Here is a 19,538-nt window from a genome sequence, read left to right as displayed (position 1 = left end):
CATTGTAGATTTACTGCCAATTTCCTCGACCTCAGTTTCAGAAGTAATAGATGATGTAACAGGTGATGTTCTTGATGGTACTTCAGTGGTGTAGGGAGACATTTTGGCTACAACAGATGAGGTCATTGTGAACATGTTTTCTCTTTGGTCACCGGAGCCATCTTCATCTGTCGTTGGCAAAGTAGAAGTGGTCTCTGGTAAAGCTGATAGTTTCACAGTTTGACTTGTTGTTACAGTCTCTTTCGTTTCAGGTGACTCTGATGTTGGTTTCTCAGTACTGTAGAGTGATGACGCTACAGTAACAGTTGATTTTGAATGATGACTTGTTTGAGCTCGACTGGAAGCTGCAACTGATGGTGACTCTGTGGTCCACGACAAAGAAACTGTAGATGTTTTACTAAAAGATTCTCCAGTGAAATCATCAGTGCTGTCTCCAGAGCTGACTGGATCTATGGTAATGGGGATTGATGCTTTTTCAAGTGTCATGGTTGATTCACTGATGTAAGAAATGGACTCCACCATTGTAGAGTCACTGCCAATGTCCTCATCTTCAAATTTAGAAGTAATAGATGATGTAACAGGTGATGTTCTTGATGGTACTTCAGTGGTGTAGGGAGACAATTTGGCTACAACAGATGAGGTCATTGTGAACATGTTTTCTGTTTTGTCACCGGAGCCATCTTCATCTGTCATTGGCAAAGTAGAAGTGGTCTTTGGTAAAGCTGATAGTTTCTCAGTTTGACTTGTTGTTACAGTCTCTTTTGATTCAGGCAACTCTGATGGTTTCTCAGTACTGTAAAGTGATGACGCTACAGTAGCAGTTGATTTTGAATAATGACTTGTTTGAGCTTGACTGGAAGCTGTAACTGATGGTGACTCAGTGGTCCACGACGAAGAAACTGTAAATGTTTTACTAAAAGAATCTCCAGTGACATCATCAGTGCTGTCTCCAGAGCTATCCGAATCTACAGTGTACGATGCTGTTTCAGGTGTCTTGGTTGATCCATTGATGAAAGGAATGGTCTCCACCATTGTAGATTTACTGCCAATTTCCTCAACCTCAGTTTCAGAAGTAATAGATGATGTAACAGGTGATGTTCTTGATGGTACTTCGGTGGTGTAGGGAGACAATTTGGCTACAACAGATGAGGTCATTGTGAACATGTTTTCTGTTTGGTCACCGGAGCCATCTTCATCTGTCGTTGGCAAAGTAGAAGTGGTCTTTGGTAAAGCTGATAGTTTCTCAGTTTGACTTGTTGTTACAGTCTCTTTTGTTTCAGGTGACTCTGATGTTGGTTTCTCAGTACTATAGAATGATGACGCTAGAGTAACAGTTGATTTTGAATGATGACTTGTTTGAGCTCGACTGGAATCTGTAACTGATGATGACTCTGTGGTCCACGATGAAGAAACTGTAGATGTTTTACTAAAAGATTCTCCGGTGACATCATCAGTGCTGTCTCCAGAGTTGTCTGAATCTACAGTGTACGATGCTGTTTCAGGTGTCTTGGTTGATCCATTGATAAAAGGAATGGTCTCCACCATTGTAGATTTACTGCCAATTTCCTCAACCTCAGTTTCAGAAGTAATAGATGATGTAACAGGTGATGTTCTTGATGGTACTTCAGTGGTGTAGGGAGACAATTTGGCTACAACAGATGAGGTCATTGTGAACATGTTTTCTGTTTGGTCACCGGAGCCATCTTCATCTGTCGTTGGCAAAATAGAAGTAGTCTTTGGTAAAGCTGATAGTTTCTCAGTTTGACTTGTTGTTACAGTCTCTTTCGTTTCAGGTGACTCTGATGTTGGTTTCTCAGTACTGTAGAGTGATGACGCTACAGTAACAGTTGATTTTGAATGATGACTTGTTTGAGCTCGACTGGAAGCTGTAACTGATGGTGACTCTGTGGTCCACGACAAAGAAACTGTAGATGTTTTACTAAAAGATTCTCCAGTGAAATCATCAGTGCTGTCTCCAGAGCTGTCTGGATCTATGGTAATGGGGATTGATGCTTTTTCAAGTGTCATGGTTGATTCACTGATGAAAGAAATGGACTCCACCATTGTAGAGTCACTGCCAATGTCCTCATCTTCAAATTTAGAAGTAATAGATGATGTAACAGGTGATGTTCTTGATGGTACTTCAGTGGTGTAGGGAGACAATTTGGCTACAACAGATGAGGTCATTGTGAACATGTTTTCTGTTTTGTCACCGGGGCCATCTTTATCTGTCGTTGGCAAAGTAGAAGTGGTCTTTGTTAAAGCTGATAGTTTCTCAGTTTGACTTGTTGTTCCAGTCTCTTTTGTTTCAGGTATTTCTGATGTTGGTTTCTCAGTACTGTAGAGTGATGACGCTACAGTAACAGTTGATTTTGAATGATGACTTGTTTGAGCTTGACTTGAAGCTTTAACTGATGGTGACTCAGTAGTCCACGACGAAGAAACTGTAGATGTTTTACTAAAAGAATCTCCAGTGACATCATCAGTGCTGTCTCCAGAGCTATCTGAATCTACAGTGTACGATGCTGTTTCAGGTGTCTTGGTTGATCCATTGATGAAAGGAATGATCTCCACCATTGTAGATTTACTGCCAATTTCCTCGACCTCAGTTTCAGAAGTAATAGATGATGTAACAGGTGATGTTCTTGATGGTACTTCAGTGGTGTAGGGAGACATTTTGGCTACAACGGATGAGGTCATTGTGAACATGTTTTCTGTTTGGTCACCGGAGCCATCTTCATCTGTCGTTGGCAAAGTAAAAGTGGTCTTTGTTAAAGCTGATAGTTTCTCAGTTTGACTTGTTGTTCCAGTCTCTTTTGTTTCAGGTAACTCTGATGTTGGTTTCTCAGTACTGTAGAGTGATGACGCTACAGTAACAGTTGATTTTGATTGATGACTTGTTTGAGCTTGACTTGAAGCTTTAACTGATGGTGACTCAGTAGTCCACGACGAAGAAACTGTAGATGTTTTACTAAAAGAATCTCCGGTGACATCATCAGTGCTGTCTCCAGAGTTGTCTGAATCTACAGTGTACGATGCTGTTTCAGGTGTCTTGGTTGATCCATTGATAAAAGGAATGGTCTCCACCATTGTAGATTTACTGCCAATTTCCTCAACCTCAGTTTCAGAAGTAATAGATGATGTAACAGGTGATGTTCTTGATGGTACTTCAGTGGTGTAGGGAGACAATTTGGCTACAACAGATGAGGTCATTGTGAACATGTTTTCTGTTTGGTCACCGGAGCCATCTTCATCTGTCGTTGGCAAAATAGAAGTAGTCTTTGGTAAAGCTGATAGTTTCTCAGTTTGACTTGTTGTTACAGTCTCTTTTGTTTCAGGTGACTCTGATGTTGGTTTCTCAGTACTGTAGAGTGATGACGCTACAGTAACAGTTGATTTTGAATCATGACTTGTTTGAGCTCGACTGGAAGCTGTAACTGATGGTGACTCTGTGGTCCACGACAAAGAAACTGTAGATGTTTTACTAAAAGATTCTCCAGTGAAATCATCAGTGCTGTCTCCAGAGCTGTCTGGATCTATGGTAATGGGGATTGATGCTTTTTCAAGTGTCATGGTTGATTCACTGATGAAAGAAATGGACTCCACCATTGTAGAGTCACTGCCAATGTCCTCATCTTCAAATTTAGAAATAATAGATGATGTAACAGGTGATGTTCTTGATGGTACTTCAGTGGTGTAGGGAGACAATTTGGCTACAACAGATGAGGTCATTGTGAACATGTTTTCTGTTTTGTCACCGGAGCCATCTTCATCTGTCATTGGCAAAGTAGAAGTGGTCTTTGGTAAAGCTGATAGTTTCTCAGTTTGACTTGTTGTTACAGTCTCTTTTGTTTCAGGTGACTCTGATGTTGGTTTCTCAGTACTGTAGAGTGATGACGCTACAGTAACAGTTGATTTTGATTGATGACTTGTTTGAGCTTGACTTGAAGCTTTAACTGATGGTGACTCAGTAGTCCACGACGAAGAAACTGTAGATGTTTTACTAAAAGAATCTCCGGTGACATCATCAGTGCTGTCTCCAGAGCTATCTGAATCTACAGTGTAGGATGCTGTTTCAGGTGTCTTGGTTGATCCATTGATGAAAGGAATGGTCTCCACCATTGTAGATTTACTGCCAATTTCCTCAACCTCAGTTTCAGAAGTAATAGATGATGTAACAGGTGATGTTCTTGATGGTACTTCAGTGGTGTAGGGAGACAATTTGGCTACAACAGATGAGGTCATTGTGAACATGTTTTCTGTTTTGTCACCGGAGCCATCTGTCGTTGGCAAAGTAGAAGTGGTCTTTGGTAAAGCTGATAGTTTCTCAGTTTGACTTGTTGTTCCAGTCTCTTTTGATTCAGGCAACTCTGATGGTTTCTCAGTACTGTAGACTGATGACGCTACAGCAGCAGTTGATTTTGAAAATTGACTTGTTTGAGCTCGACTGGAATCTGTAACTGATGGTGACTCTGTAGTCCACGACGAAGACACTGTAGATGTTTTACTAAATAAGTCTTCATTGAAATCATCAGTGCCGTCTTCAGAAGTATCAGAATCTACGGGGTATGATGCTGTTTCAGGTGTCTTGGTTGATCCATTGATGAAAGGAATGGACTCCACCATTGTAGATTCACTACCAATTTCCTTAACCTCAGTTTCAGAAGTAATAGATGATGTAACAGGTGATGTTCTTAATGGTGACTCAGTGGTGTAGGGAGTCGACTTGGCTAAAACAGATGAGGTCATAGTAAACATGTTTTCTTTTTGGTCACCGGAGTCATCTTCATCTGTCGTTGTTTTGGGTTTTCCAGTGCTGTCTAGAGAAGATGTTATTGAAACAACAGATGTCTGAGTAGCCATTTCTGGCATTTTCTCCCCCAACCTATCATCATCTGTTGTGGACAAAAAAAAACTGAATTCTGTTTCACCGGTATTTGAACCAGCTGGTGGCCTTTGTGACTGACCTGTTACTTGTGCAGCTCGCGTGGTAGTGCTAAACAATGACAACGTTGTAGATGTTACAAACTCTTTAATTGATTTTTCAGTTGTCTGTTTGACAGAAGTTTCTTTAAGTGAAGAAGTTGTCATTGAGAAAGTCTCTTTTGCACCAGTATGAGTGGTTGTACTGGGTTGTACCAAGGCAGCTGTATTTTGGGAACAGGAGGGTTTTTCTGTTTGTTTCATTGTCACTTCACTGCCTGTACTAAATGAAAAAGATGGAGTGAGGGTCCCAGTAATGCCAGAAGAAATAGTCCTTAATGTTGATTCTGAATCTGATGGTTTTACAATTTTTCCGTCCGTAATGCCGCTCTTCGATGTCCAAGGTGATATTGTTTTGGATCTAACGTCAGAAGTAACTGATATCCTTTCAGTAGTTGGGATTTCAGGCGTTTCTTGTGATACTGGTGTTTGTATCTTACTGTTCAAAGAAGGAGGAGGTACAGTAGCATTTGTGGTAGGACCCTGAATGGTTTTGTAATGTGTTTTTCCAGTACTTGATTTCTCTGTACTTGGCATAGTAGCTGCTGCATTAGGTCGTGTTGATGTCATCCCAGAAGTTTGGTCATCTGTAAATTGTACAGCGGTGCTGTGACTTGATGATCCTTTCATCGTAACTCCATTTCCACCAGAGATTTTCACTTTTGAGGCTCCACTTGAAATAGACTCATAGGGTTTTACTTTGCTTATTACTGAAGGAGTATAGGTGGCAATAGGTGAGGAAGTTTGATGCACTGATGTCTGCTCATCTGTTACATCAGTTTTTTCCTTCGGAAATTCAGTAATTAGCAATGTGCTTTGTGTCGGGTACTGACTCAAATGTTCAGAGAATGAGGTGATTGTTGTCTTGACCATTTCAATAGCACTGTATAAGGGGGAAGGAGTCGTCGTAATGGTTTCATTAGGGAGAAGAGTTGCTGTCTCATCTTGATCCCTCTGCTCATGCATGGCTGTGGGAGACTCACCATTTGCATGAATCGATGTGTTATCTTTGCCTGCTGTTTGTGATATTACGTCACTCTCCCATGTAGGTTCATCTGTTGTATTTGTGGAACTTAGACTTGAAGATGACGTTTTAGTCTCAGCATAAGTATGTGAAGGCAGGCCGGTTGTAAGCATGTTTACTGCATACACACTTGAATCATGCTCCTCTGGTGTAGACGTTGCATCACTTACAACTTTCTCAGTAGTTGAGGAAGGGATTTTGCTGATTGAACTTCCTCCCTGACTTGAGACCATATCTGGTGGAGTTTCAGCAATAATAGGTGATACAGATGCCGATGATTTGGTTTTACCTAAATATATAGCCGGTGTCACCTCAGTCTTGGCTGTCTGTTCAAGAGAGGATAAACCACTAGATACTGTTGGAGCTGTTGTGCTGAAAGCAAATTGTTGGGGGACTTCTGGCTTTTTTCCTCCCTCCACATCTTGAGTGTAGCTCTGTGAGTCACGAGTTGTTATTGTTGGTGTTTTCCATTCAGGATCACCAGAGGAGGGAGTATACACAATCTGTAATGTAGACTGAGTGCTGTGTTCAGCACCTGGAGTGGCAGATGTGCTCTTCATGTTCTCTGTGGTCTCTGTTTTATCTCTGACTGTGTAAAGTCTGGTAGAAGAAGTAACATAGGATTGTTCCTTCGACTTCTCTCTCTCAGTCATTTCTGAGTCATTTTTTACATAGGTGAGAGTCCTCCCTGACTCACCTGCCTCTTCTAGTACAGATGTGGGAATGACAGAGGTGGATTCCTTTTTAGCCTTCTGGGTTTGTGTGGTTGCTTTGGTGATCTGTGGCTCAGCTGGTGTTATTGTAGGAATCAAGTCGGCAGAGTTAGATGTAATATAACTCACCCCCTCTGTGGAGTGTGTGGCAGTGGGTACTGTTTTTTGTGTACTTTTTGATGCTGTGTCCTCCAGTGTTGAGGCTGAAACAAATGTTGCGTCTGTCTGTGTAATGTCCTTTATCAGCTCATCTTCTTCAAGGAGTATATCAGGATGTGTAGATCCAACTAATATTTCAGAGTCATACTCATCAATATATGGGATCTCTGTAGAAATCAGTGTTTTTGTCGGATCTTCTGTGGATTCCGTTGAGCTATCAACAGAGAGCTCGGTCCAACTAAAATCAAACACTGTGGTTATTTCATCGCTCACTCCCAAACTTGACACATTTGTCAAAATCTGGGTACCCTTGGCCTCTTTTTCTTCTGCACTCTTTGGCTGTAGTGTGATTTCATGTTTATCATTTATAAAGCTTACAGTTGGAGTAATAGTTACAGACGTTTGGTAGGAAAGGTCTGGTTCGCCACTCTGCTGGATGGGTTCACCATCGGCAATGGAGGGGCTGGGATGGTCAGGAACAACTGGTATAGTGGGAGACTGAGGATGTTGTGGCTGTAAAGCCTGGTCAACTGGAACGAAATTAAACAAAAGTAACAATGTGATTGCTGGGAACTGAAATTAATTAAAGTCCCGCAAATTGTAGGTACAATATCATAGTAAAAAGATTCCCACCATTCAACACATAGGAGAATATCAAATATTATTAAGAAGCCAGTTAAGCATACACATTGTCAAGTCCTTCAACAATCAATGCAGTTTCGAACATTATCCATTTCTTTTCGTTTGACAACTTTACTATTAATTTTTTCTCTGCTACGATTGCCAACACCTGTCTTCTCTGAGCTCATACATGTTGCTCAATGTCTAGCTGGACCACACAGTGACGAAACTCTATTAGTATATCCGCATACGCCATATGTAAACAAAAGCTCAAGAAGATATAAGCCCATTAAGCACTTCCAGTTCTGTTTGCCAATGCACTTAATAAATCAATGCTTTGGGAATAAGCCATAGCATAACTTTTTGTGGTTCTGTGCATTATTTGATGACAATTGTGGTTGGAACAAAGATCACCACATCAACACAATGTAATTGTCTGGAATGAATCAAAAACACATGTCATGAGAATAACACTGACAGATTTGGGCAACATTAAATATTCATTCATTGATATTATTGTGCACTTTGTTGCTATGCAGCCAGAAAACACACTTCTCAAAATGCCATAATACTTTCCACAAGACCAGACTGAGAGGCTAGCAAGAATCCTCGAGTGCAGCCTTCAGCTGTCCTCACAGAGAGGGAGGCTTTGCGTTAGCGATGACATCACCTCTTGTGGTGGCGTACAGTCTGTGGGAAGACTCAGTGCTTATTCAGGTACACTGCCAACACGTCTCAGTTACTGCCAGTTAGATGGTGCATGTGCACAGAAGGAGAGAAATACTGCAAATGCATAGGGATTTGCAGCACAAATACACACCAGACATGCAGACACACAGGAGTTTGTAGGTTTTTTACATACAAAACAAACATAATCTGTGCCCTTGGCAACTAAACTGCCCATAATACATATGCACAGTGTTGATGAACACACAGTGTGTATAACCTTGAGGAGACTCGAAATTATAACTCTCTCAGGCACACTTTCATAGAGCCACACCAACTTCTGAAAAGTGCACAACAACTAATGCTTTCACTTGTTTCCTTTGCTGTTTAACAAATATTTCTCCTCCAACAAGAGCTGTTTTTCAGGGCCAAGGAGTGAGTCACTGTAGCAATGTTTGCAGCTCAGAAAGTTTAATTTTTTTACATAGCAGTTTAACAGTTTATTATTTTCTTGGAATAAAAAAGGGGAGTCATACACTAATAATAGCAGTAATTGTTTGAGCCTCCATTTGAACTTGGCTTATTGACTCCAAACATTATACCTTTCACTTGTAGTCTAAATTCAACTTTGTCCCTACTTCAGCACCCTGGACAGCACGGCCTCCCCCATCTCCCAGCTACTGTGCAATCAAACTTCACGATAAGGACTGCAAAAGTGACTCCATGAGAGACATCGGACTCTCAACAAACGACGCGCAACAACTTGTAGCAAATAGTAAAATAAAGTAAGGCATCCAAAAAAATGGACAGACAATATTGGGGTTAGAACAAATAGCATTTTGGAAGGCCCTCCTCACAATTTGTACCACTTTTTTACCACAATTATTGTGTTAAAAAAAGATCAAATAACACAATTTCCACTTATAAGCCAAATCTATCTAATCATTGAACTATACAATGAGAACCATTTGCACTGAAGTTGCCAGATGAAATTGTGGATTTCTCACCTGAAACATCCTGAATGATGGTTGTCACTTCATTTGATTGTTCTTCAGCAACCACTGCACCAGGTGTGGTGCTCTTGTCCGCCACCGCGAAAGCACCGAAATCTGTGTCCGTCTTTGTAACTTTGACGTCCTCTGCCGAGGGGTCCCCGCTGTGCTCCGGCAAACTGGTAAACTTGTCAAGGAGACGTACACTTGTGGGCGATGTCATGTCCTTAGCTGATGTTCCAACCTCAATTGAGGGTGTGCTGGCTGTTGCAACTTCTGGTGTGGTGGAAGTGCGGGTAGTCTGTGGTGATTCTGAGGTGGTGATCTCTGCCTCAGTATTGGGTTGGGTGTTACACATAAAGGTAGTAGAACTGGTAGTAGCCGAGGGAGATGTTGTTTCATCGGTAATACTAGAGCTGTCCAATGGGCTGGATGACAGGTCTTGTTGGGTTGGGGGAGTAGGCGGCCGTCCTTGTACTGGAAAGTTAATCTCCTCATAGTCTCGGAATGGTGTTGTTGTGCCAATCTTAATTATTGACTGATCGTCAGACTCCTCAAAGGGCTTAGCAGCTGAATCTGTGGTAGGTGTGCTCTGAGTTGTGTGTTGGGGCCTTGAGAATGTGTCACCATGGTGGGGAGCAGAGTCCAAATGGGTCACATTGTCACTTACAAAGACCTCAACATTAAAGTCTGGAGCCCCTGTTACGACATCAGTGTCTTCGTGTTCCTTTTTGATGGTGGGTGAAACCGTGGTGAATAACTCTTCTTCTTGGCCTGTTGGACTGAGGCGAGTTGGAGTCATACTGGTAGAGAACATTGATGGAGGATTTGTAGGAACTGCAGAGTCTGGTGACGTACTGGATGTTGGGGTAAGCAGAGTGGTGCTGCTCTCAAGTAAAGGGATGACGGTGGTAGAACTCATGTCGGTGGTCAGGATTTCTACCACAGATATGTCCACAAAGGACGTCTGGTTAATCACCTTAGTCCTTCCTGAGAGACACATACAAATAAAAAAAATATAAAAAAGCAAAGAAAGCAAAATCATTAAAATCATCATCCAAAAAGTGTTACGCCTTCAAATATAAAGCAGAATACAGACATGCTGAGGTGTAGAATGACTAACTCACCTAACTTGGATTAAATGTAACACTTAAATGAGGAGTACAACAGATACAATTAGTTTCATCAAAATCATAGATTTTGTACACCTTGTAACCCTGGTTGTGAAGCCTTATGAGTCAAATAGTAGTACTACAAAAAGAGTGAGACACTACATTAAAGTATGTAAAGTTAGAGGCTTTAGCGTGTATGACTTTACCTTTGACTCCTTTTGTTGTTTGTACCCTGCACGTTAATATTATCAATCAAAGCAATGCTAAGTTATGGAACAACAACACAAATCACAGGGAACTGTTAGCAAATAACCAAGTTTATCTAGCTGATTATCTTCTGATTTTACTTTTAATAGTTTATCTCTTGTTTCCTAATGAAATAAGATCCCAAAGCCAATGAGTGCTCTATTTTCTGTGAATGTGCACTTTGAATATTTCTCTAAACATTTCCGGCTCTGACTGAAATGATTCACATGAATATCATAGAGGAATTAGACAGTGCATAAAGTGGAGGGAATCTAAAGTTGCGGTTTTATTAGAGTTGCCCTGTGTTGGTCCTTTTCTCTTACCCTGGGCCCTGATGAGAAAGCTTTTTTTTCATGTTGTCCTGTGATTAAGAAGCAGTTGAAGCAGGGTTTGAACTTTTAATATGTCAGCGATGGTTAATAAAATCTTACCAATTAACTTTCTACTATACTTTCCATTTTATGAGTGAATTAATCCCTTTTAACTGCTCCATGCTCGCCCCCGCCCCTCTGTCCTCCTGTTCTCCCTCATTTAGACAAAGCCATAAACAGAAAAGTAGAAAGCTTTCCTCGCTCGCCCAGACAGACTGCGTAAAGCCAGCTGTTGACCATTACGTACTAGCCCTTTTTCTTCATGAAACTATCTCTGATGTAAGGTGTGAGCCACGTTTTTCCTTAACAGGAAAAATGGGGCCTGCCCTCACAGACTGCATTATCTCACCGACGCCGTTACTGAGGCCTTTGTTTCCTTCAGGCGCTTTCAGAGAGCAATCAGAGGGCAATTATCCACCTTTTCCCTCTGCATAAACTTCCTGCCTACCTTTCTTTCTGTGTTGTTTAACAGATGTAGGTACATATAATATTTTTTGGAGATACTATTGTGAGCAGGAAGTGATGGAGTGACTTCAAGCAAACAGAGGTACTTGAAAAGCACTTAGACAGGGGGCATAAATACAACAGGACTGAGAGAGCTGATGTGCAATCCACAGAGCAGGAGGGGAGGGTGGCCTGTTTGTGTGGCCTCTGAACTCCAGAGGGACTTATCACTGCGAGAGCTAGTATAGCTCAGGGGCAGTAAATGGCCAGGCAGGGGATGGCTTATCTGTCCAACCTCTCATTTGTAAAGATGGAAAGGCCAGTTCAGGGGTCACCGAGGGTGGCTGGATTTAGAAGTCCCGCAGTAGCTTTGTCCGAGTATTCAAACGTCTGCTCTGATAAGTAAGTACAAGTGAGAATGACGGCGGGCAAACTCTGACAGCGGAAACCAGATGAAAAAGGAGAAAAGAGAGTTAGATAGTCTGACTAAAAAAACTGACAGGTTAGTTACTTTTGGTGCTTCTCTAAATGCAGGCTCTCACCTGTCATTTGGGGTTCCCCTTGAGTTACTGATTTGTTAAGACATCTCTTTGGGGAGGGATTAGAATAATTCTGCTACCATCCGGTGAACCATGAAGTGTCGCTATTTATAACGATCCATAGGAATATTCCTCTGGCTTCCCGTGGTTAATGAGGCATTTGAATAATATCAACAGTGTAAGCACTCTTAGTATGTTTCACATCAATAATGAGGTTGAATAAGGATAATGTTTCAGGAGCCTTGATGAGTGCAGCTGGAATTAATTCATTAATTAATTCCAACTGGGAGATTTTTTTTAAGCGCAAATACTGTTCATAAACTCTCAAATAAACTATTTATCATAGCCATAACAGAGTTTCTCCACAATGGTTTTAGCTTCCTCATGGCAAATTTGTGCCAAACCCTGGCATTGGGCGGATACATAGATGTAGGACAATGGACACAGTATGAGACAAGTTGTAAGCATGTTAAAATGCTTGTCTAGTTCAGATGTAAAACTTTGTATAAGGGTGGAAATCAGGATAACTCAGAGGGTGGGGCAGAAGCAAATAGTGGATGACATCATTGTTCCTGCAAGTGCAGGCCTGGTTCTGACAGTGAATGGTCTGTGACGTCAATCGGTCTCTTTCACTGTCTGAACCAAAATATGTATGACATACACAATCCTCCACTTAAAAGTTAACACTTTATTTCAAGACATTTTGCAAATATACCCAATACTAACATCAAGACAAGACCATGTGAGGGAGTTTACCTTTGAAACAGTAGGCTCCAAGTTTCATGGTTGGTTCAGGGAATCCAGTCTGGTTTCTGTAACGGTACATGGTCCTGACGCCAAGCAGGCCTCCCCCGCATTGCACTTTGGGTACTGCAACAGGATGTCGTACACTGCCGTCGGAGAGCCAGCCATAGTCACATCTGTCCAGGCCTTGACGCCAAGCAGCGTGGAGCTGGCCAGGAGATGCAAGGACAGCATTGCTCGTCTTACATTTTGCACTTGCCTCTTCAAAGGTCATCTTACGGGTCACAGGAGCATAGTACACTTCGCCTGAAATAAAGATGGCAAAGAATAATGAAGAGTTAAGTAGAACTAGGCACAAAATCTGATTTCTCTAAGTGAGCAGATATCAACAGCAGAGGATTCAATGTTCAACACACAGAAATTAAATGGTTCTTTCTTAAATGGTTCTTTAGAAGGCAGTGTGGTGTAGGTGTAGATGCACCTTAAAACAATAGATTTTAGATAGAAATGAATTTTTCTGGTTAACTTAAAGCATTTGCAATTGTCATCAAACTTCAAAGCACATAAGAGCACATCTGCCAGACATGTCTGTTTTCCTTCCATATGTATGAAACTAAGCTGATATTAATAAAGATTATGATAGGAATATATCCATCCAAGTGTAAGGCCCACTCCATTTTGGCAAGGAGACACCTTTCTGGCCCTATCTGTCACAGGGACATCTGGCCCAGAAAGACAGTGAGGTCAAAAATGCATGTTCTTTTTATTTTTTGTGAGATGTTGGCGATAGGGTGAAGGGTGTGGGCGGGATGACGTTCCCCTATTCTCTACATCTGTTCACTAACAATTCAAATGTCAAAATACTGACTGATGACTTCATATTCACAAATAATGTTCCAAAATAATTGAAACATATATCATGTACTGTATGGGCTGGGCTGTGCTGTATGAATTTAAGATCAAGATTAAGTTAAAAGTTGAAAATGTAAAAAATGTGTGAAGTTTACACCCCCTTGACTGATGGTAACACTCATAAAATGCTCTTAGTAGTATTCAGTCCATCAGGAGTAACCGGCAGCATAATGAAAAGAAAGGCAAAGATTTCCTGTTGCACAGACATTTAGAAATCCAATTACCACAATGTGTTTGACAACTTTGTCAAAGCCCAATATGGTGAAGAATAAATCTTCATACCGAGTATGTAGTGTGGAAAGCTAACTTTTATTTCCACATTGCAAGAACATTTTGTACAGTATAATATGTATGAGTGGCTGGTCTAAAGCAGTGGTTCTCAAATGGTCTGGCTCTGGGACCCACCATCACCCCTTAATGACAAGCCGCGACCAAAACCGATCAGTGGGGGGGGGGGGGGGGGGGGGTGCAGTTGAGAAACACTGGTCTAAAGGACAACTCATTGGTGGAACTAGAAAATCGTAACTTTGTTAAAGACTCACCATCTAGTTTCTCTACGTAACAGTAAACATCGTAGGTATTTGTCTCTTTCCGGTTCCCATATGACCTGACTCCAGGCTTCGTCAGTAGGTTGCCGTAGCAGCCTTTCCTTGGCCTTGTAATTGGGTATCTGTGCAGATAGAAAAACAAATCGTCTTACCAATTACCACAAAAGCATATATAAATCATTCATTTGCATTGTTGTGTAAAACAACTTATTTTATGGCATAAATGAAAATGCAGCTCACCTCACTGTCTGGTCAGCAATCCAGCCGGCATCACATTGATCAAAGCCATCTTCATAAGCTGCTTTCAGTTGGTCATATGTAGCGATAGTTGCTCCAACATTTTGGCAAGTTTGGACAGCGCTCTGGTAATCCAAAGTGTATCTGTTGGTGCTTGTCCGGTAGTGAAACACAACGCCTGGCAACAAATTGAGGAACAAATGACCAACCAAAAGCTTTGTTTTGTATAGAAACATGAAAATAGTGATGTGGAAGCAATCAGCTTAGTTTCAGGGCTGTAAATAATGTCACGTCTTACAAAGCACACAGCATGTGTAAAATAATGAGTCCCTCAGCTTCTGTGGAAAGGGGGAACATAGTAATGAACTAAGAAGAGAAGCAAACACTTGAAAGAGACAACTGCAAATGATATTTGTGGACAATAAACAGAGGATATGATTGATGGGTGGATGAGCTGTGCAGATTGTAAACTATAGAAAACTATAACTATCCCAGGGTTCATTCATGACCATAATGACACCAGGAAAAGGACTGGTAAACCCCCCCTCCCTAACAGAGAGTACTGAACTAATGTTGCATCACCATTTTGGGGAATCATTTTACTCCTCAGTACGAGCCAAGTTAAAAAGGCCTAGGACACCCACTGAGCGCCCCACCAAAAGACTAATCTCCACTGACAATGTACACCCAAGATAGATCAGGTTATAAAATAAACGTGTGTAATACCGTACAGCGGCTTACTGGGGTAGATTGCCGATCTGTGGAACTAACCATCGCTCTACTTGGTTTGAACAGGGAAGAAGAAGTGACGACTGCTACTCTGTGTAACTACTGGGTAGCTGCTACTATCAAAGTAAGCAGGAGGGCGCCTGTGGCTCTCTCCCGTCGTTTACACTTCTATCGCCACTTGTATTGCATTTCACTATTATTAAACCCTTTGCAGCAACCCAACCTCTACATTCAGAGAGTGGGAAAGAAATGCAAAGCCTCTAGTCTGACTTCCTTATGACGAGGGAGGGGCGGTGACCCTCTTACCGTTGACATCAAGGTTAACTGTATCCTGGGTGTCCTCAATGCCGTAAATGACCTCACACCGGTACGTGCCCGCATCACTGGCGCGCAGCTTGACCATCGTCAGTGAGGAGTCGCCTACATCCTCAGGGTGACTGGGCACTGAGACGCGGTTCCTGTAGCTCGAGCCTATTTTGATTACGCCATTCTGTGCCACCAGCACCGTGGACTCTATTCCTCCGTCTATTCTGGTCCATTTGATCCGTAAGTAGTCTCTGCTTTGATGCGCTGTTCCATTGGAAATGATCGATGGCGCCGATGTTGGGATGATGGAGAAGAAGCAGGGAAGATTTACCTTCCCTGAGAGGGATCCGGTGACTGGTCTCATTATTGATAAGACGTTGGAGTCTGAAAAAAACAAAAGCAAAAGGGTTTAATGTACATATAAATGTTTTTTACTACGGTAATATTTTTTATATTTTTAATACTCGTGTATACTCTTGAGTTCTATTGACTCTCATTTTAGCCATTAAAGTTAACTTCCCGACTCATTTGTATTGAGGGCTGTGAAAACTACACCCAGCCTTATTAAAAAAAAACATGCATCATGGACTGAAAATGGCTCTTGGAAAGTCCAAGCTCATCCTCAAAATGCTGGGTGTGGGAACACATTCAACACTGACTGCAGTGTATGTACAGCATGTGTGTATGAAGTTACAGATATAATTGGTTAAACACGGGGACCTTCAGAGTCATGTTTGCATCACTTCATCTTAGGCCACCGCTGAGTCACATGATTTCCTTCATAAATAATTCCTCCTCATTAGAATGACAGGTAGACCCACACAAAAATAAGTTAATTATGTATCACAACACACACAATATCATGTATCTTCCTTCTTGTGATCTCCTTCTCACACACCTCCATTGTGTTTCCGGGTGAGGATGTTACATTTTGACAACAAACAGTAATGACTTTAAACTACCGATTCCAATAATGTGATGGTACTGGATCCCCTCCCCCCCCCCCCAAGTTAAAGCTGCTGAATTTTTCTTAGTCTCACTCAATTCAACAGACAGGGCACCAGACACAAAACAAGACACAAACAAAGGGCAACATGCTGAATCATGTTTCGCCCGGTGGAGAGGAAGAAGATTCACCTTTTTTTTGGGGGGGGGGGGGGGGTTGGGGGGGGGTTGGTGGGGTCACAGGGAACAATGTAGAGAATTCTCTGGAAAGAGTGGTGGGACAGCCCCACAGGCATGAGTGTGTGTGCTTTAACAGAGGGCCTTATTAGAGTGACGGGGAGGTGTGGGGACCAGCTGTTTCCAGACTGGGAGCCTAATTGAAAGGTGTCCATCTGCAGCCAGAGACTGGGGGCCAGGGGGGCCAGGGGGGCCAGAAGGGCCCTGGGAGGCGAACCTCCGTGGTCAACACTGTCCCCTTCACTTCACCGCTGGGTAAAGTCTCGGATTCACAGGACGAATCCCAGAAGAGCTTTATCAAAGTCCGCTACTTTAAGAACACGGTAAAACTTGAGTGCCGCAAGGCAACAGTGACACATCCGCCAGTTTGTTGCAGATAAGCTGTAGAGTCAGACGGCAGTTAAAAGAAAGAGAAATACTGAGTGAAAGAAAGAAAAGAAAGGAGGAGATTGGGGGAGCAAGCGGGAGGGAGAAAGGAGAGGTACAGAAGAATTTACTCATTCAAAACGTACCTGTTGCAGAGGCAGATTCACAGAGACAATATAACCACAGCACATATTTAATGTATGGTATCATCTGTTGGAGAGAAAAAGAAACGTGTATTAGGAGACTTTTTATACAGGGATATTTAGTGCATCCATGTTCCATGGGAGACATGGACTTGTTACGTTATATTACATGCCACATATTGTGAAAATACCACTTTGATAGATCTTCAACAGAATAATGTGGCTGTCTTTTTATGACTCCTGTAATGAATTAATACTAAATAAAACCACTCGTTTGGCAGTTACAGAGTTTGCCAACATCATCAGACCAAGTAGAGTCTCCCTACGGTCGCCTTGGCCCTCCCCCCACCACATCCCCCCAACACAGTTCAGCACAATTTGCAGGCTTAGAACGCACAAGAACAAAATGGATTACTGTGATCAACACCCCCCCCCCCCCCCCTGCCCGCCTCTATACAGTGGAAACACTGGATTGATTTAACATATGAAGAACACTGGCCCAGCTGCAATTTGGAAAAAGCTGAGGGTTTGGGAAAAACATTCAGAGAAGTCCTGAACCCCAAATTCTCAAACTTCTTGTTCAGGGTCTGACTCTGGCTCAAAGCTATACATGGTTGTATCTGACAGTGACGTGCGGTGAGGGGACGTCTTTCCCTCTTAGCTGAACAAGACTATAAAAATCGTAATATTGGAATCATACAATAATTACATTTCTATTACAGATTGATGGACAAATGTCAATTTTTAATCACTTTTTTACATGTCATGATGACACAGTGGAGGTAAATGCAAGGCTCAAACCAAAGAGGAGGGTGGATGCAGGGGACCAGGGGGGGGGGGGGGGGCTCATTAGCATTAAAACCTCAAACGGGTCGTTTTGAGCACACCCTTTTAGCCTGTCTAGAAACAGGCAAAACAATTATGTTTTAGACATTTCATTCAGACCACAAAGAGCCAAATCAACTTGTGGTAAAACATGTACTATTATGGGCTTCATAAAAAAATAATGGGAAAATCACTATATTATCTCAAAATAAAAAATAGGCTCGAGTGCCTTTTTAACAATTGGATACTCAACTTAGATTAGAACTTTAACCAGTAAAACAAGTGGACGTTTTGACAAGCAAATTGAAAACCACAGGCATCATATCCCATTAACTATCCGGATCGTTGCATTAGTTCCTATTAGAGATAATTAAAGCTTCTTGTGCGGTCGCTTCTTGGAGGCAAGACGACAGAAGCGGTCAGCCCCCTGTCCTCATGTCCACCCACTGTATAAACACAAGTGGTGGATCGCAGTGGGAGCTGCAGCTGTAATAAAAACAAACTAAACCCTTACCCTCACCCATAAGATGACAATGGCCATTTACTCTGGGTCTTAATCCATCCCAAACCACCGGACCCACATAATGGAAAATATATATACTGTATATATTGTATAAGAGTTGGGGTGTATAATAGGAGCATCTGCGTGTAGAACGATAACTTCGTCTTAGACGTCTTAGAAAGGTTTCCATGAAATCAGAAGAAAGGGGAAGACCACTTGAGCATCACATGCGTGAATTGTAGCCACCTTTTTGGAGCACTGCGTGAAGCTCACTGATGCTTACTCGCTATGAAACGAAACATGTTGGCAAAGATATGATATCGTCCGCCGGAAAGGAGTTAATAAAAAGTCCATGACTTTAATAGTCATGACTTTTTATTAACCCATGGATTCTTGTTATATATATGAACCACCTGATCAGTCAATTCATTATTCTCATTTTAATTTCTGGAGTGACCTGCAATCAGTTTGAAATCCACTTGCCGCACGCATTAGCGGGACATTTGGTAGATTATCTAAGGACAACACGGCATCACACGGTGCGCGCGTCAAACCATATGTACACTATGGAGTTAAATTAAATGGATGTAGGTGTTTTATCATTTCAAACATAATGGCATCATATTCAACCAGTTCTTGGCTTCAGTGCAAATAGTTATAATTCATAGCTCCTTTCAAACAGAAACACAAAATGGATACTTACGTTTAATGATGTTTTATTCCATAAAATACACGATTATCGTATGTGTCCCTAAATTCAGTTTGTCCCAGTGCGTAACATGGGTGCGTAAAAAGTGCCCGAGGAGCTTCTTCCCAAATCACTGCAAAAACGTGTCCCGCCGGTGCGCCTTTCTCCTCTGCTCGAAGTGTCGGGCTTCCACTCCGAGATGCTCCTGGTTCTGCTGCAAAGCAATAAGGTCAAATCTGCCTAACGCACACTGTTATTTCGTCTGTGCTCGGAAGGAGGGACTGAGTGCCCCCCCAAAAAGTGAATGAGACACCTTGGGATGGGGGGAAGGGAGGGGCGAGGGGGTGCGGAGAGGAGGGGGGGGGGGTTTCTCCTCCAATCAGACTGTTTTGAAATCCTTCGCATCGCCTGGACTGAGTTCATCTTCACTTTCAGACAAGTTCCAAATCCATTTGTTTTTAATAGCATTATTAAGCAATCACGCGA

The 19,538-nt window shown here is 42.1% G+C and overlaps 1 protein-coding gene across 1 annotated transcript in view; it reads right to left on the bottom strand.

Moving 5' to 3' along the window:
* The window catches only part of LOC119225439 (versican core protein-like), a 35,886-nt gene extending 20,176 nt beyond the window's left edge, over nucleotides 1-15,710 (bottom strand). Inside the window, exons 1-4 of the mRNA XM_037483302.2 lie at nucleotides 15,347-15,710; nucleotides 14,315-14,489; nucleotides 14,069-14,196; nucleotides 12,627-12,920 (exon numbers count right to left, since the gene is read on the bottom strand). Of these exons, the coding sequence (XP_037339199.2) occupies nucleotides 12,627-12,920; nucleotides 14,069-14,196; nucleotides 14,315-14,489; nucleotides 15,347-15,710 (961 nt within the window). The remainder of the gene's footprint in view (nucleotides 1-12,626; nucleotides 12,921-14,068; nucleotides 14,197-14,314; nucleotides 14,490-15,346) is intronic.
* Between the last annotated feature and the right edge of the window lie 3,828 nt (nucleotides 15,711-19,538).

The sequence above is a fragment of the Pungitius pungitius genome, chromosome 5 (genome assembly GCF_949316345.1).
Source record: "Pungitius pungitius chromosome 5, fPunPun2.1, whole genome shotgun sequence".
In the NCBI taxonomy this organism is placed as follows: domain Eukaryota; kingdom Metazoa; phylum Chordata; class Actinopteri; order Perciformes; family Gasterosteidae; genus Pungitius; species Pungitius pungitius.
Note: the sequence above shows the minus strand (reverse complement) of the source record. Positions and strands in the feature narration are given on the sequence as shown.